This window comes from Mercenaria mercenaria, chromosome 3, assembly GCF_021730395.1.
Source record: "Mercenaria mercenaria strain notata chromosome 3, MADL_Memer_1, whole genome shotgun sequence".
NCBI classification, from domain to species: domain Eukaryota; kingdom Metazoa; phylum Mollusca; class Bivalvia; order Venerida; family Veneridae; genus Mercenaria; species Mercenaria mercenaria.
Window position 1 is genome coordinate 100,996,813 of NC_069363.1, and position 13,628 is coordinate 101,010,440.

Genomic DNA, 13,628 nt, shown 5'->3' on the forward strand with positions numbered 1-13,628 from the left:
TTGAAACGGGCGAATTTAGCCTTGTCCGCTTTCTAAGACGAACAGTTTTTATCTGATCTTCATCAAACTTGCTGACAATGTTTGTGGGCATAATATCTCGGTCAAGTCGCGCCAAACGCTCTTGGAGTATGACCTCTGACTTAGGCCAAGTTTGATGACGGGCATATCTTGTGACAGTATGCCACTCTTGTTCTCATATATTTTTACTAACGATACTCTTGAATTCATAAATAAAAAAAACAACACTTTTTTTAACTTGATTACAGTAAATTATATATCGACTTCGATACATTTCATACAGACCACCAATTTCTGCCGTTTTCTACATATTTTTGTATGTGTGTTTTGAGGGGTGTGTGTGTTGGTGGTGGGGGGCGGGTGGGGGGGGGGGGGGGGGGGGGGGGCTTGTGAATTTACGTGCTTGTTTTTTATGTCAGGCAGGTAAGGTTGTATATCAAATCATATCACATCTTTAAATAAGTGTTTTCTTTTTACGGTTGTGCCGATGATGTTTCTTACAGAAATAAGTTGTAACACTAACGGAATGGAAGGAGAATACATTTCTTGTTTACAGTCATTTTCTTTGTATATTACAGTATTTAATCCTGATAAGAACATGACAATAGCTACTAGAGTGCAAGTACCACTGAAGCTGGCGTATGCAATAACGATTCATAAGGCGCAAGGAATGACGCTAGACAGGTAATGTAAACAATATTATGTCTGTATCTTATTCTAAAGTATATATAATCATAATATAAACATAAAGGAACTAATAAAAAGTTGAAATTCATACAACTGTATCATTGTCTATTTGCTGTTTTATTAGAATGTCTGTAATCTATATCATCATTTTATTTACCAAATCGTCTAGCTATAAAAGATCTAATTAATATAATAAATAAACAACTAATCATATAATCATGTGTTACATGTATCCAGGGTGACGGTCGACTGTCAACAGATTTTTAAACCTGGTCAACTTGGTGTCGCCATGGGAAGAGTAAGAAAACCGGACGGATTACGAATTTGTCAACTTTCACCCATGCGTATGCTTGTCACATCCTGATGAAATACATGCATTTATTACACAGAAATCACAGGACCTGGACAATAACCTAAACTGTTGTAGACATCACAAAAGGTACAATATAATTATCATTCGCATGTACAACCACAAATTGTTCTTACATTTTTGCATTATATTCATAATACGTTACATTCTTAAGACTTTTATTGATGTTGGGGGATTGCTATCAGCGGAATCACTTTTCTTTCTTTTAACTGTTTTTTTGTTGCTTTGACTATATGCCAATGCTGGTGACTTGAGTGATTTTCCAGTGTTGCACTTGTGAGAAACAATATTTTGGCCGAGAATTATAGAATTTAAATTGTTCCGGTACTGAAGTGCATGGGATTTGTGTTTGCCCCATTGTAGGTACTACGTTCTTGACAGAAATGATTCTCGACTGCGTCTGAATTAATTAGAGCTGGAATAATGTACGTGGTTTTTCCAGTCAAAACCTTGTAACACAATTCGAAAAAACCCTATTATACACGACCGATATCTTCTAAGATTGCTGCGATATAAGTTTATGTGCTTTCTCGGCAGAAGATCCGGGACCACTTCTTATACAGTCGTCCATTTTCAAACCAGTCACTGATGCATTTCAGCTCCTGTAAACGTTCATCAGTTACCAGTCGTATCGGTCTTGTGTCATGAAATAATTCAATCAGTCTTGAAGTTTTCTTCAGAAATTCAATTGCGCCATTTAAGATACTACCTTTATTACCTAAAGACAACTGATATTGTAGCATAAGATGTAGCATTCAGTATTTAATGCCTGTTCAGCGAGATGGTTGCGCATTTTCGATTGTGGTGATGGGTAGATGTGTTCGTTTGTCAATTTCCCTGTGTAATTGGAGAGCGTTAGATTTACCCCAGGTGTATGCATTGCCCACATTTCCCAATTAATGATATCACCATTGGGAAGTTGAAGATGTCGCGTACAACCTTTTTGAATTCCACTCTTTATCACATTGTTTCTAATTTTCTTAAAAACATGAGACGAGTCCATTAAAAATATCACTGGATTTTCGGGTTCGCAAGGATTTTGTGCAATCAAAGATGTGGCATTTTTCCCAATGTTAATATGCATGAACGTACGATTACTTTGTGCACCGTCCATGCATACATATGAAACATTAAACCCATACATTTTTTAAAAGATAAACGGCTTCCCAAAAAAGGGTGTCTAATTCATACCTTGGATATTTGTAGAAATAAAATGAGCGAACGGAAAACGAAATCCGCTATTGCCTAGAAATATGAATTGTAGCACGTGGTTTCCAAGTGTAATTTCCTTTTTTCCCTTTCTTAGAATGCACATGTCATTGCTTCCTGTCCAACGTTTTCAAATCCTGTGAGTTCAATAATATCACCATGTTTATTAATTTGGATATCTTCTTGTATTGCCATTTCATCCACAAGAAATTCCACCATCCCAGCTTTCTTCTGGTATTTCAAGGCGTCTAGCTTCACAGTGCATCCATCTGTAAGAAAAATATAAATTTTAAAACAAGAAACTGCGTTCAATAAACGCTTGATCCCCCCGGTGGCATCCTTGTCGAAAACAAAGCAAGTCCAAAACGAGGTCAAGTTCAAGGTCAAACTGAGGTCAGGTGATGTCTGAAGATGAGGAAGGTCACAGGTTACATCTGCATTAGTATCGAGTCATTCTAGTAAGGAGTATTGATGCTATACGAAAACGGTCCCATTTGGTTAACCTCGTACGGACGGACGGACGGACAGGACAATCATTACATGCCTCCCGCATCAGTAGATGCCGGGGGCATAAAAATATACTTCTACGTCCTTAATTAAGGTACCGGAAGTAACGTCATTTATCCGTAAAACATGAACATAGCCCGGACCCGAGATAAGGAAGACTAAGTAAAACCATAGCAATGGCAACAATTATACAGATTTTTTTTAAAGTTCGACAACGTTTCTATATCTCTTTAGATTAAATATGTTATTAAAACTTTTGACACGTAAAAAATAAAAAAAAAAAGATGATAAAAACCGCTTGAAATTAGTGGGACTCTTTAATCAAGAGCACAGGTCTTTGAAATCAGCATACGGAATGATACATTTCAATTAAACCAAAAGAAGGAGAATAAAATCAGTTTTTCAAATGCGTGAAGTGTCATTAAATTTTCATGTACACAGCTGTATATACAGTGAAACTTGTTTTAACAGACCACTTAAGGAAAAGCAAAATAGTGGTCTCATAAGACAGATGGTATTTTAATTTAAGTAGTTAAATCTATATGAAATGTACTATAATTGAAGCCTAGAATAAAATGGTATTGTTACACGGGCTTTTGCTTAATACAAGTGGTCTCTTAAGCAAGTTTGACTGTATTTAAAGGGAAGTAATTACAAATGTGAAAAAAATGAAACAATGATTGAACATTCTATTTGAAATGTCTTGAAGTGTATGTAACCGCTAGCAGAAACGGAATTTTTATTTACCTGAAAATATCGTCTTGAAATCCAACTGCATGTTTTACCCGGTTCTTGTACAAAACGATCACAGCAGGAGAAGGGAGAACTACCAGCTTAGAGTCTCTTAACTGCTTATAAAAATGAGGGCTCTTGGCATATAACTGGAGGCATTTAGACATTATAGGTTGGCTCCATCGCCTGCCCTTCGGGGTTGTACATATATTCTTTGCCTGGCTGACTAAAAAATCCACCATTTCTTCTGGAGCCCCAGGTATTAATTTTTTCACTTGCTCTTTTGTAATGTTTTTGCCTGAAGGATCGTTTATCTGCAGATTTTCTTTTCCGGGTGTCTTTACTTCCATGGTCATATGCTGACATATCTACAACGTTCGTCTTTGGGTGTAAACTTAGCAACCCCTTTAAAAACAAACCGATCTGATACGCTTGGTTGTTTCATTACTGTTTTCGTTTCTCCAAGCATCCAGCGTATGAAAACGAGTACACTTGACGGTCTTTTTCATTTCAATCCCGTGACATAGTTCAATTTTTCGTACAGTTTGACACACAAGGTCTATACTATTTTGGTTGAGCAGAAATCTGTTGGAAATACCTAACTGCTTAAGATCAACTGCTTGTTGTCCAACACTAACAGAAATGATCAAATCTTTATGAAAAGTGACATTCTTCTGTACAGTATTGCCATTTGATTTAAAGAACGTATCCAGGTTGCATAGAACACGCTCTTCACTATATTCTTTCACTACAAAATCACACGGTATATATTATTAACTGTTCGAAAGAGTGCGTAGCAGTAGAAGTAAGCACAGGTTTTTAAGTGGTTTAAGCTTGATGCCTTCATACACATTTTTTACAAACTGTCCTTGTCGAACCCTTTTTTCTTATAGCATTTGGAAATAATTTTAGGAAAACATCGACAAAGGACCTCCTATCCATTTCAATTTCATAACCACTGTCTATATTTCCAGTCGGTACGATTCATATAAGATAGTCATATCTTCTCTTCATCGGCCTCCAGAACTCGATCAAGAAGCCTGAAACAGACAGAAAAGATAATTTTATTATGACGGCGCATACTAACCCTACCATCTTTTAGCACGGAAATGATCGTAAATTGTCGTTACATATGCAAATTTAGCGTACTTTGATACATTATACGTTTACTGAATGGCTTGCCGGTCAATAGTCAAAATTATAGCCTGTGATCCGTTTTTTTTTAACTATTGACCAACAAGCCAAGCATGAAGTGTTTTATCTACATGACATCATTTACAAGTTTTCAAAGATTTGAGCCGTGCCATGAGAAAACCAACATCTGTGCAGTCTGGTCAGGATCCATGCTGTTCGCTTTCGAAGACTACTGCAAGTAGAGAAATCGTCGGCAAACAGCATGGAATCATGCTGGTCGCAAAAGCCACTGCGTTGGTTTTTTTCATTGCGCGGCTCATTTCATTTCTTCAGCGAAAACTTGTGTTGACCTATATACGGGTCACTAGCGTAAACTATGGGCCGGCTCTTCTATATAAAATGTCATGTAATGATATGCATTTATTGAATGCCTTGCCAGTCATAGTAAAAAACTGATCTCCATATTAATGTTTTGTTACATGACACCGAAATAAGTGTTTTCCAAATTTTTTCTTCTTCATGTTTTGAATTTTGCACAGAAAAAAATTTTCTTGTGTTTTACGACCGGTCTTACATTCAGCACCTGTATGCTTGGTTAAGAAATAAGAAATATCTTTGATAACTTAATCTCGATGTCATGTAGTTAATCACATTTCAAATGACTTAGACCTCGGGCAAATAATTTTGATTATTGACCGTCAAGCCATTCATAAAGTGTATAATTGTATATATAATTATATGCCCTTCTCAAAATGATCAAATCATATTTTTTTTTTTGTATTTGAAGGACCGACGAAGAAAGACCAGATGTTCTTGTTATTGGTGATGATGAAGACTCAGAAATGATTGATATTGAGGATGATGAGTTTGACGAAGAACTTGATCGTGTCATTGCAGACATCAATTTAGAGGAAACTGGTATTAATTTCCAGCTTCCGAAAGTTTTAACATAGATATTGTTTTAAAGAATGCATATTCGAAAACCCATTAACTCCTATGCAAAAAGAAATGAATGATGCTATAATGAAATGATTCAGGGAGACAAAGTGAAAGTGAACGAATTTTGTAAGAAAGAGTTTAAAAGTATTGGAAAACTTGTGGATGATATGGATGTTCGCGACCGTCGCCTGTTAAAGCAGAAACAATGACGGAATTTTATAGACAATGTCATATTCACCAAACAAGTGACTCATACAGGATAGCATGCGCTATGCTATTTCAGCCCTTCGGTAAAATTAACTCGCATATCTGTTTCAAAATAACTTCTGCGGTTAGGAATTTTCTAATTAAAGGAAAATCAAAATTATTTCCGGTAAGTACCCCCCCAAAGTTCAACCAGAACCGTGACTGATGGTTCGAAGGCAAGAATCCGTTATGTTGGAGGATATTGTTTGAGTAAGGTCTCGCAAAAATATCTGAGATTGCAACGGTCGCGCATGTATTTGTTGAGTACCGAGAAGCAATTGGAATTTGATGATGCTGCCGAAAAGGTAAATATCTTAAACAGCTTAAGAGAAGAGGAAAATTATTTAAAAAAGGTAACTTCGGTACCAAGCTCTCTGATAGATGTAACGAGAAAGCAAAATCTGAACAGAGGATTATTTCACATATCTGACGATTTATTTGAATTTTTCATTAATTTAAGCCATAAATGCCTTTCAGTGTTAAATGAAGAAAAATTTTTAAGTACATGGAGAAAATATGCATAATTATTGCTTAGCTGAACTAATGAAGTGTTCTACCTTGTTTGAGGAGTTTTCGTGCGTTGTGAGAAGTAGAAAATGTACAAGTGTCTTATTCAGCGATGTACATGACACACCCACTTCGTTGATTCATAATCTATTTGAAGAAATTGCTCAGTTGTTTCTTATGGTCATGTTCAATCAATTTAGAAAAGATATGTTTCAATCGTTTTCTGTGGCAAAAAAATATGGCACACAGAAAACAGATACAAGTAAAAAAACAAAAGAAAAGAGTCTTCATCAGTTAAGACAGTAACTTTTTCAACCATACAGAAATGATGAGACGGAAAACAGGGAAATGTCTCATTCTATCCTGAAAGGTCTAGCTTTAAGCAAAGTTGATGTCTTTAACGTAATGACAAAGTGCAAATACAACATCTTTTGCGAGCATATAATGTTAAATTTAAATCGAGCAGCAAAAAAATCTATTTTGATAAACGATCTAGAAAATGCCATACTGAAGTGCGACTACATGCCAAATTTAGCAGTGCTAGATAAAACTGACAAATCACAATCAAGCAATGTAGAAACTGCTATGCACAGTTTTCAAGAATCGGAATTATCTTCATCTAGCGGATCATCGCTCAGAATTCCTAGCACGAAAAGAACTGGTTCTCCCGTACATTCTGCTCCGCATCCCTCAACATCTAACTCCCGTGATAATATTGAACTTCTGCCGTCCACGTCTGGCTGTAGCGTAGGATCCAACCACAGCCTTCCACATCGCACTCAATGGAAGACAGTGATATTGACGAACTATGTAAAGTGTGTTTCAAAGGGGAAATCGGTACGGATTGGATATGTTGCACAATTGTGACGGGTGGCTACATCGGAATGTGCCAAAATTAAGTCCGACTCTGAATGGAAAAAAATATCTAGACGAACGCGAATTCTTTTGTTCTGACTGTTCTTGAAAAAAGTAACACTGTTTTAATGAGAAAACTATAGGGTAACTTTAATATATACCTGTTTGTCAAATTAATGGTTTGAAACACTAGTTTCAAGGTAGATGCGTAAAAACCTTTGTATACCGGTGCGTATACTTGTACATCATTTATATGGACCGATATGTTTTCTGTTTTTATGATAATTCATCACATGTCTTATAAATTTCTTTTATCATGAGCATTATTGTTTCTTTTTTATTTCAATTAGCCCCATAAATCCTTTAATGCCATTTGAGCCACACCATGGGAAAATCAACATAGTAACTGCGGTCAACATAGATAAAGACCAGCCTGTGCATCTGCAGACTTGTCAGGATCCATGATGTTCGCTAATGGTTTCCCTAATTGCAATAGGCTTTGAAAGAGAACAGCACGAATCCTGGTCGCAAAACCATTATGTTGGTTTTCCCATGATGCGGCTCAATTTTGTTTTTAATTGCATAGAAAAAAGTTAAAACATATTTTTTGATAATGTAAGATGTGTGTGTGTGGGGAGGCGGGGTGCTGCTGTCCCCCCTCCCCCCCCCCCCATTCCTCTCCCTCACTCCGGTTAATGCGGCCATATCCTGAACGGGGATACTATCCTCTATGTACAGACAGTCTTTAAGTTACCAGTGGACCACTGTGTCTAGCGTTAATAGCTATAGTTTTATTCAAATAAATTTAAAGCATAAGTCAAATGAAACTTCCCCCACCCCCAACTACTCAAAAAGAAATATTAGCGTGGCCCTTTCCTGCATACTGACATTGCTACTTATAACACCCTTGGATACAAGAGTACCTTTGTTTACATTTCGGTATAAAATTCAATTTCCTAGAGAAATTACTTACCAATTTACAGCACTCATATTTGCTTTTGATTTTTGTCTGAAAAAGCGCTCAAAAAGTAAACAAAATTCAATGGTTACCGTTTTCATCTGTATAGTAAACGTCATCATCGGGAACCAGTAGCGCGGAAACAGTACGGCATAGGTTTTCTACTTTCGTTTTGCAGCAAAATGGCCGATCGTCACAGTTATTTTGAAGTGTCAAACAAGTTTGTGGCTTGGGGTTAAAATGTAAGTTATTTTAGGCTGTAAACTAGGTAGAATAGAATTGTTTACTGTTTTCTAAATGTCCGATGTGTAAACGGCAGCAGGGTAGCTTGCATTGGTACTGAACTGCACATTTCGGTTGTTCCACAGCGTGTCCTAGTAAACCTCCATAGCGTTACGGCAAGACCGGTACCTTTTCAATGTAAGAGTATATATGAAAAAAAAATTTTTTTTCAAAATTTTTTTTTTTCGTTTTAGGATATAAATAGTGGTTTGTGACAATTTTTTTTTTTTTTTTTTTTTTTTTGCTGGGGCGGCACCTGTATGGGCACCAAGACTGGACGGGCACCTGTGAGTATTCGTGCGAAACAGTGAATGAAAGCCGTTTAGTTTTTCCAATTGTTAATATAATATAATAGTTGGAAACTTAAGGATATGAATACATTGTCTTTGAATTCAATAATGAATTCCCCGACCTTAATTGACCAGGAAATTGAATTTAGTGCAATAATACATTGTAGATTTAGAGTTTAATTGGATGGCTTATTGATATGTAACTAAACGAATTAATAATATAAATTAAATTTGTTACCTTTCAATATAGCCTACTTTGTTTTACGTTATCATTGATTTTTTGTTTGTTTCAGACTGCGGAAAAGCTGGTGACTTTAGATCTATAACAAGCCATTTTAGAAGACGACGAGCGCCAGAGTTCAGTTATCAGTCAGACAGTTCTAGTGGTGGCGAAGCTCTAGAGATGCTGGAGAACCTGAGAGGACAGATGTACAACAGACAGGAGATAGACCTGAAGATGCACCACATGGAGAACAGGCTGAAAGATATGCAGGGCATCATGCAAGCCATGGACCATTCCATGAAAAAGATGAAACGAAATGTATGTTGTGATGACATTTATTTGATTTATTTTTAGATGCGATAGAGCATCTGCTGTATTGAAGAGAAGTTGAGATGAGTTTAGTTAGCTTACTACTATCAAGTTAAATAGTCGAGTTAAAAATAGTGTTACAGGTTAAATAAATCCTTTACTAATGATTTTGACGAGATGCAAAATATTGAACTTAGATTTATGATGTACACATATACGATTGATGCGGCGAAATTTTATGCCTCGTCTATATCATTGTTTGGTACTTTTGTGAAAGATATCCAACAAGGATCTCTGAAGATTTTGTTTTTCAACCTATCACATTTTAAGCAAGCCGTTTTGTTTTGTTGAATACAATTTTAATAATACTTCTTATGTCCAGTATTTACCTATATCGATGTCATTATGTCTATAAAGAAAATGTAACTAAACTTACATGAAATGTTTGTGCATTATTTTAGATGCGCACAATGATGTCACATACAACAAAAGATATAATGTGTATGGATGATGACGGACAGAAACATCCTCATGGAGATAAATGGAATAAAGATGATTGTACAAGGTGTAAATGTAGAGTAAGTTGTTCTTTTTTCTGATTTTGCAAAATGCTTTAAGTGATTTTAAACTTTCCAAAGTACTTATTATCCAAGCCGGAGTTTCAAAATTAAAGTAATTTGAGGAAATTGTAGAATTGGTTTGGTTGTGAAGCAGGATCAAGTGATGAATTGATTGGAAATGGTTCGAAGGTAGGAATCTACGATTTAATCAGTTTATCACCACAGTCTGTTCAGAGAATACTGCATAATCTGTATGCCTGTCGTCTCACGAGACCAGTACAGCTGTGTTCCTTCATTTTTTTTATTTGTCCTGGTTGGTCTTGTTCTCAGTGTCTATATATAAAAATAGTACATATCCATTGATAAACTCCCTTAGCTTTTTGTTGTGAGAGGGCTACGTTCTGGGAACATGACGTTTCCCTATTTGATTTTTTTCTTCTTTTTTGAGTTTGATTACCGTTCCATTGTCATATTCTTTTTTTTGTCTTCTAAATATTCTAATTACCTTTCAGATGGGTAAGATACGATGCAAAACCACACCGTGTCCTTCGCCAAACTGTGCTTTTCCAAAGAAGATGCCAGGACAGTGTTGTATGGTGTGCTGACAGGGCGTGGTGTCTCTAGATTTAAATTTTTAAACTCTACACATAGTGTATAAACACATGGTGTATTCACATATATACCGAACAATTATGTGTGTAACTTACACTACGCAATATGATATTACGGAAGGTCTTTCAGAATCAGTTATGTTAACACAAGAGCGATGGTTAACGTTGAAGAAGACCTTTTAAATATGTGTGTCGTCACGATGGAAGAACAACTTCAAGGAACAGGTTTTCTGCACAGAAAACCAAATTTTCTTCACCTTTCTGTCATTTCTTTCGTGGTTCTTTACATGTGATTTGCATAAACCTAAATTTTATGGTGATGTATGCATGTCTAGTTTCAAACAAAATGTGCATTTTTGATTCCACAATCGGAACTTCCATTCTGTGTTTTTTTAACGTGGCGATTCCCATGTACAAAACGAGATTAATGAAAATTTGATAAGAAATGTCATATTTGTACAACTATACTAGCATAAGAGTGACATTTCACTTGTATCTATTTTTAGAATTAAAAGACTGTGCATATTACGTCATAATTACAACAAAATTGACGTGATTTAAAATGCTCTCCCTTTGTGATAGACGTCAGGGATTACTGAATATTTATTTTCTCCAAGAAATCCACCATATGTAGAGTAGTTGATAATTATATATAATGATACATTGATTGCTTCAGACAAATATCCTTATATATAAACACATACACTTGAATTTGACTGGGTTTTATAATGCTTATATCATAAACGTACGTATGTATGATAATGTGCGATTTAATTTTTCCTGGCATTATCGTCATATATTTCTAGTATGAAAGGATTAAATTGATGCAAGTGCTCCATTTATATTGAAAAAGTGTGAATATGTGTGTCAAAAATTATGTTAAATGTTTTGACATATTTGTCATCTGTTGTTTATAAGGAAAATGTTTACTGTTGCTTGCATCCATCCATTTACTAATGAAGCAGCCACAACAGAAAGTACTGAAAAGCCTAAAGGGTGCTGTCAAGTAAAAATGACTGTAGATCTATTTGCACAGATCACAGATCAGTTGTAGAACGCTAAGTGTTATTTCAACTAAAAAAGTTAATGTTACACAATGATATGTTGCTCATAGGTCAATGTCAAATTGGTATCAAGACATAAGCACGGGTTCTACAGCAGATATCTATTGCGTGACTTTATGAGGGCAGTTTTATTCCGCTTAAAAAATGAGTGCATATTTCTCGATGCAAATCAAATAATCTTTTTTATTACATATGCATCTTCACTTGTAACTATTGTATAAATAAAATAAATTTGTCATTAGCTTGAGTAAAATCGATAATATCGTTGTTGAAGAACATTTCAATGCAAGGACAAATTTGAAACTGACGTCAAAAAATATGTCACGCACACCATACGTAATTTGAACGTTAGTACGAAAAATATTGTCGTGTTTCAGGTACCATTGTAACTTTATTGAGTTTATAAATGAGTATGTAACATCATGTATTATCCCATTATCGTCGGGGGGAAGTAATTAGTGCATATAGCTGGTACAAGAGTCCTCTCTGGGACGGTTTAGAAGTATTTAAAGACGTTCATTTGTGGATAAATTATGAACCACAAATATCTACGAGGATTATGATCAATATCAGTTAATTGAGTTTTACCAATTATCTGAACAGAAATAGGAGTTTTATGAATTACTGACGTCGTTCAAGTTAGAACGTAAACGCTTTCAACATTTTATTAAATATTTCAATTTGAGCCAGTAACTAAAAACATAAACAATACCCTTGGATTTTAGGATATGCTAACTGAATATGTCTTGCAAATATTTTTAGATATATATGTTAAACAAATACATGAGAAATTCAATGCCTTCATCATTTATCATTATTCTTTTATGCATTTTCCGCTCAGAAGTTACACAAAACATTTCCCAATGCTTTTCTAACGCATCCTAATGCAATAGTGTCAATGTTGATAAAAGACTGCATTCAGAAGTTCATTATTTTTATATCCTTAAAGCTTAGTGTAGCTTAAACTTTGAAAGCAGGCGAATAAATCGTCCAAAAGCACATTTTCGACATAAACCAAGTATTGAAGTGCTTTCGACATTTTAGGTGTTCGGCTCAAAAATCGTTGTCGTACTAAACCTGAAATTTCATGTTATGTTCGTATATGTACAAGAATGGATGTCGCGAGAAAGGCTTTATTTTGTATATATACCGCTGTATGAATTGGCCAGTAGGGGTGATATACGTTAGTTTAGATTCTATGTATAATACATACAGTGTATGTGCAAATGATAATGTTTAAAAGTATTACCGTAATATCCTCATCAAATGAGGGTTTAACTAAAAATGTCAGATTTTACGTAGGAAATTTCGTATTGTAGGAACCTAAGAGTGTTAAAAATCCGTGACCTCACAAAACATCTGTACTAAATGATGATATTTACATACATTATGTGTTTTAAAGTGTATTCTTTAACTTTTAGTTATATTTCTATTTAGATACATTTTTATACTTCATCATTTAAATACATTTTGAATAAATAAAACTGAAAGATAAATCTTTTTCGTTATTACTTTGTTACCTGGTTGCATCAAGTGAATTTTGTTACAAACTAATCCAGAACACCTAACGATAATGTTAATTTAGGTGTAAAACAACACGGATTTGCTTTACAGTAATGCTTACTAATTTCGTGCAAGTATTTGCCATTCCTCCAGATGTTTCCCAAACTCATAAATTCGGAATAAAAAGATTTGTTAAATTGTAATAAAATGGTGCTATCTACAGAGCTAAGGTGGCAATCTGCTGTGTACATCTTTGCATTTCAACATTTAATAACCTCGCTTATGAGATACTTACCAATTTTATTGTGCAAACACGTTAGGGTGGCAACACTTGTGTAGATATTGTAACGTATTTGTTGCAAAACAACATTGGTTTATTGTTGGAAGGATACTGATGAAGGAGAAATAAAGGTAAGTAAGCAAATTTGAGATTTTCAAAGAAAATGAATGGCAGAATGGAGTATTATTGGAGTTCATGGAATTTAATTATTGTTTTGTTTTAAACGGCATCTAATAACCTTTGTGAAGCAAACATAGGTGAAAAACAAACATAGGAACACGGGTATCGCCTTGGAAAGGTCAGTTGCAGAAAGTTCTGATCGGCTATTATGTACAAAACACATA

The 13,628-nt window shown here is 35.1% G+C and overlaps 1 protein-coding gene across 2 annotated transcripts in view; it reads left to right on the forward strand.

Annotated features, from left to right (window-relative positions):
• Nucleotides 1-12,997, forward strand: part of LOC123523842 (peroxidasin-like) — a 74,050-nt gene extending 61,053 nt beyond the window's left edge. For both annotated transcript variants that reach the window (XM_045301562.2, XM_053539502.1), the window contains 3 exons: nt 9,028-9,275; nt 9,728-9,844; nt 10,339-12,997. In XM_045301562.2, the coding sequence (XP_045157497.2) occupies nt 9,028-9,275; nt 9,728-9,844; nt 10,339-10,431 (458 nt within the window). In that variant the 3' untranslated portion in view covers nt 10,432-12,997. The remainder of the gene's footprint in view (nt 1-9,027; nt 9,276-9,727; nt 9,845-10,338) is intronic.
• The last annotated feature ends 631 nt before the right edge of the window (nt 12,998-13,628 follow it).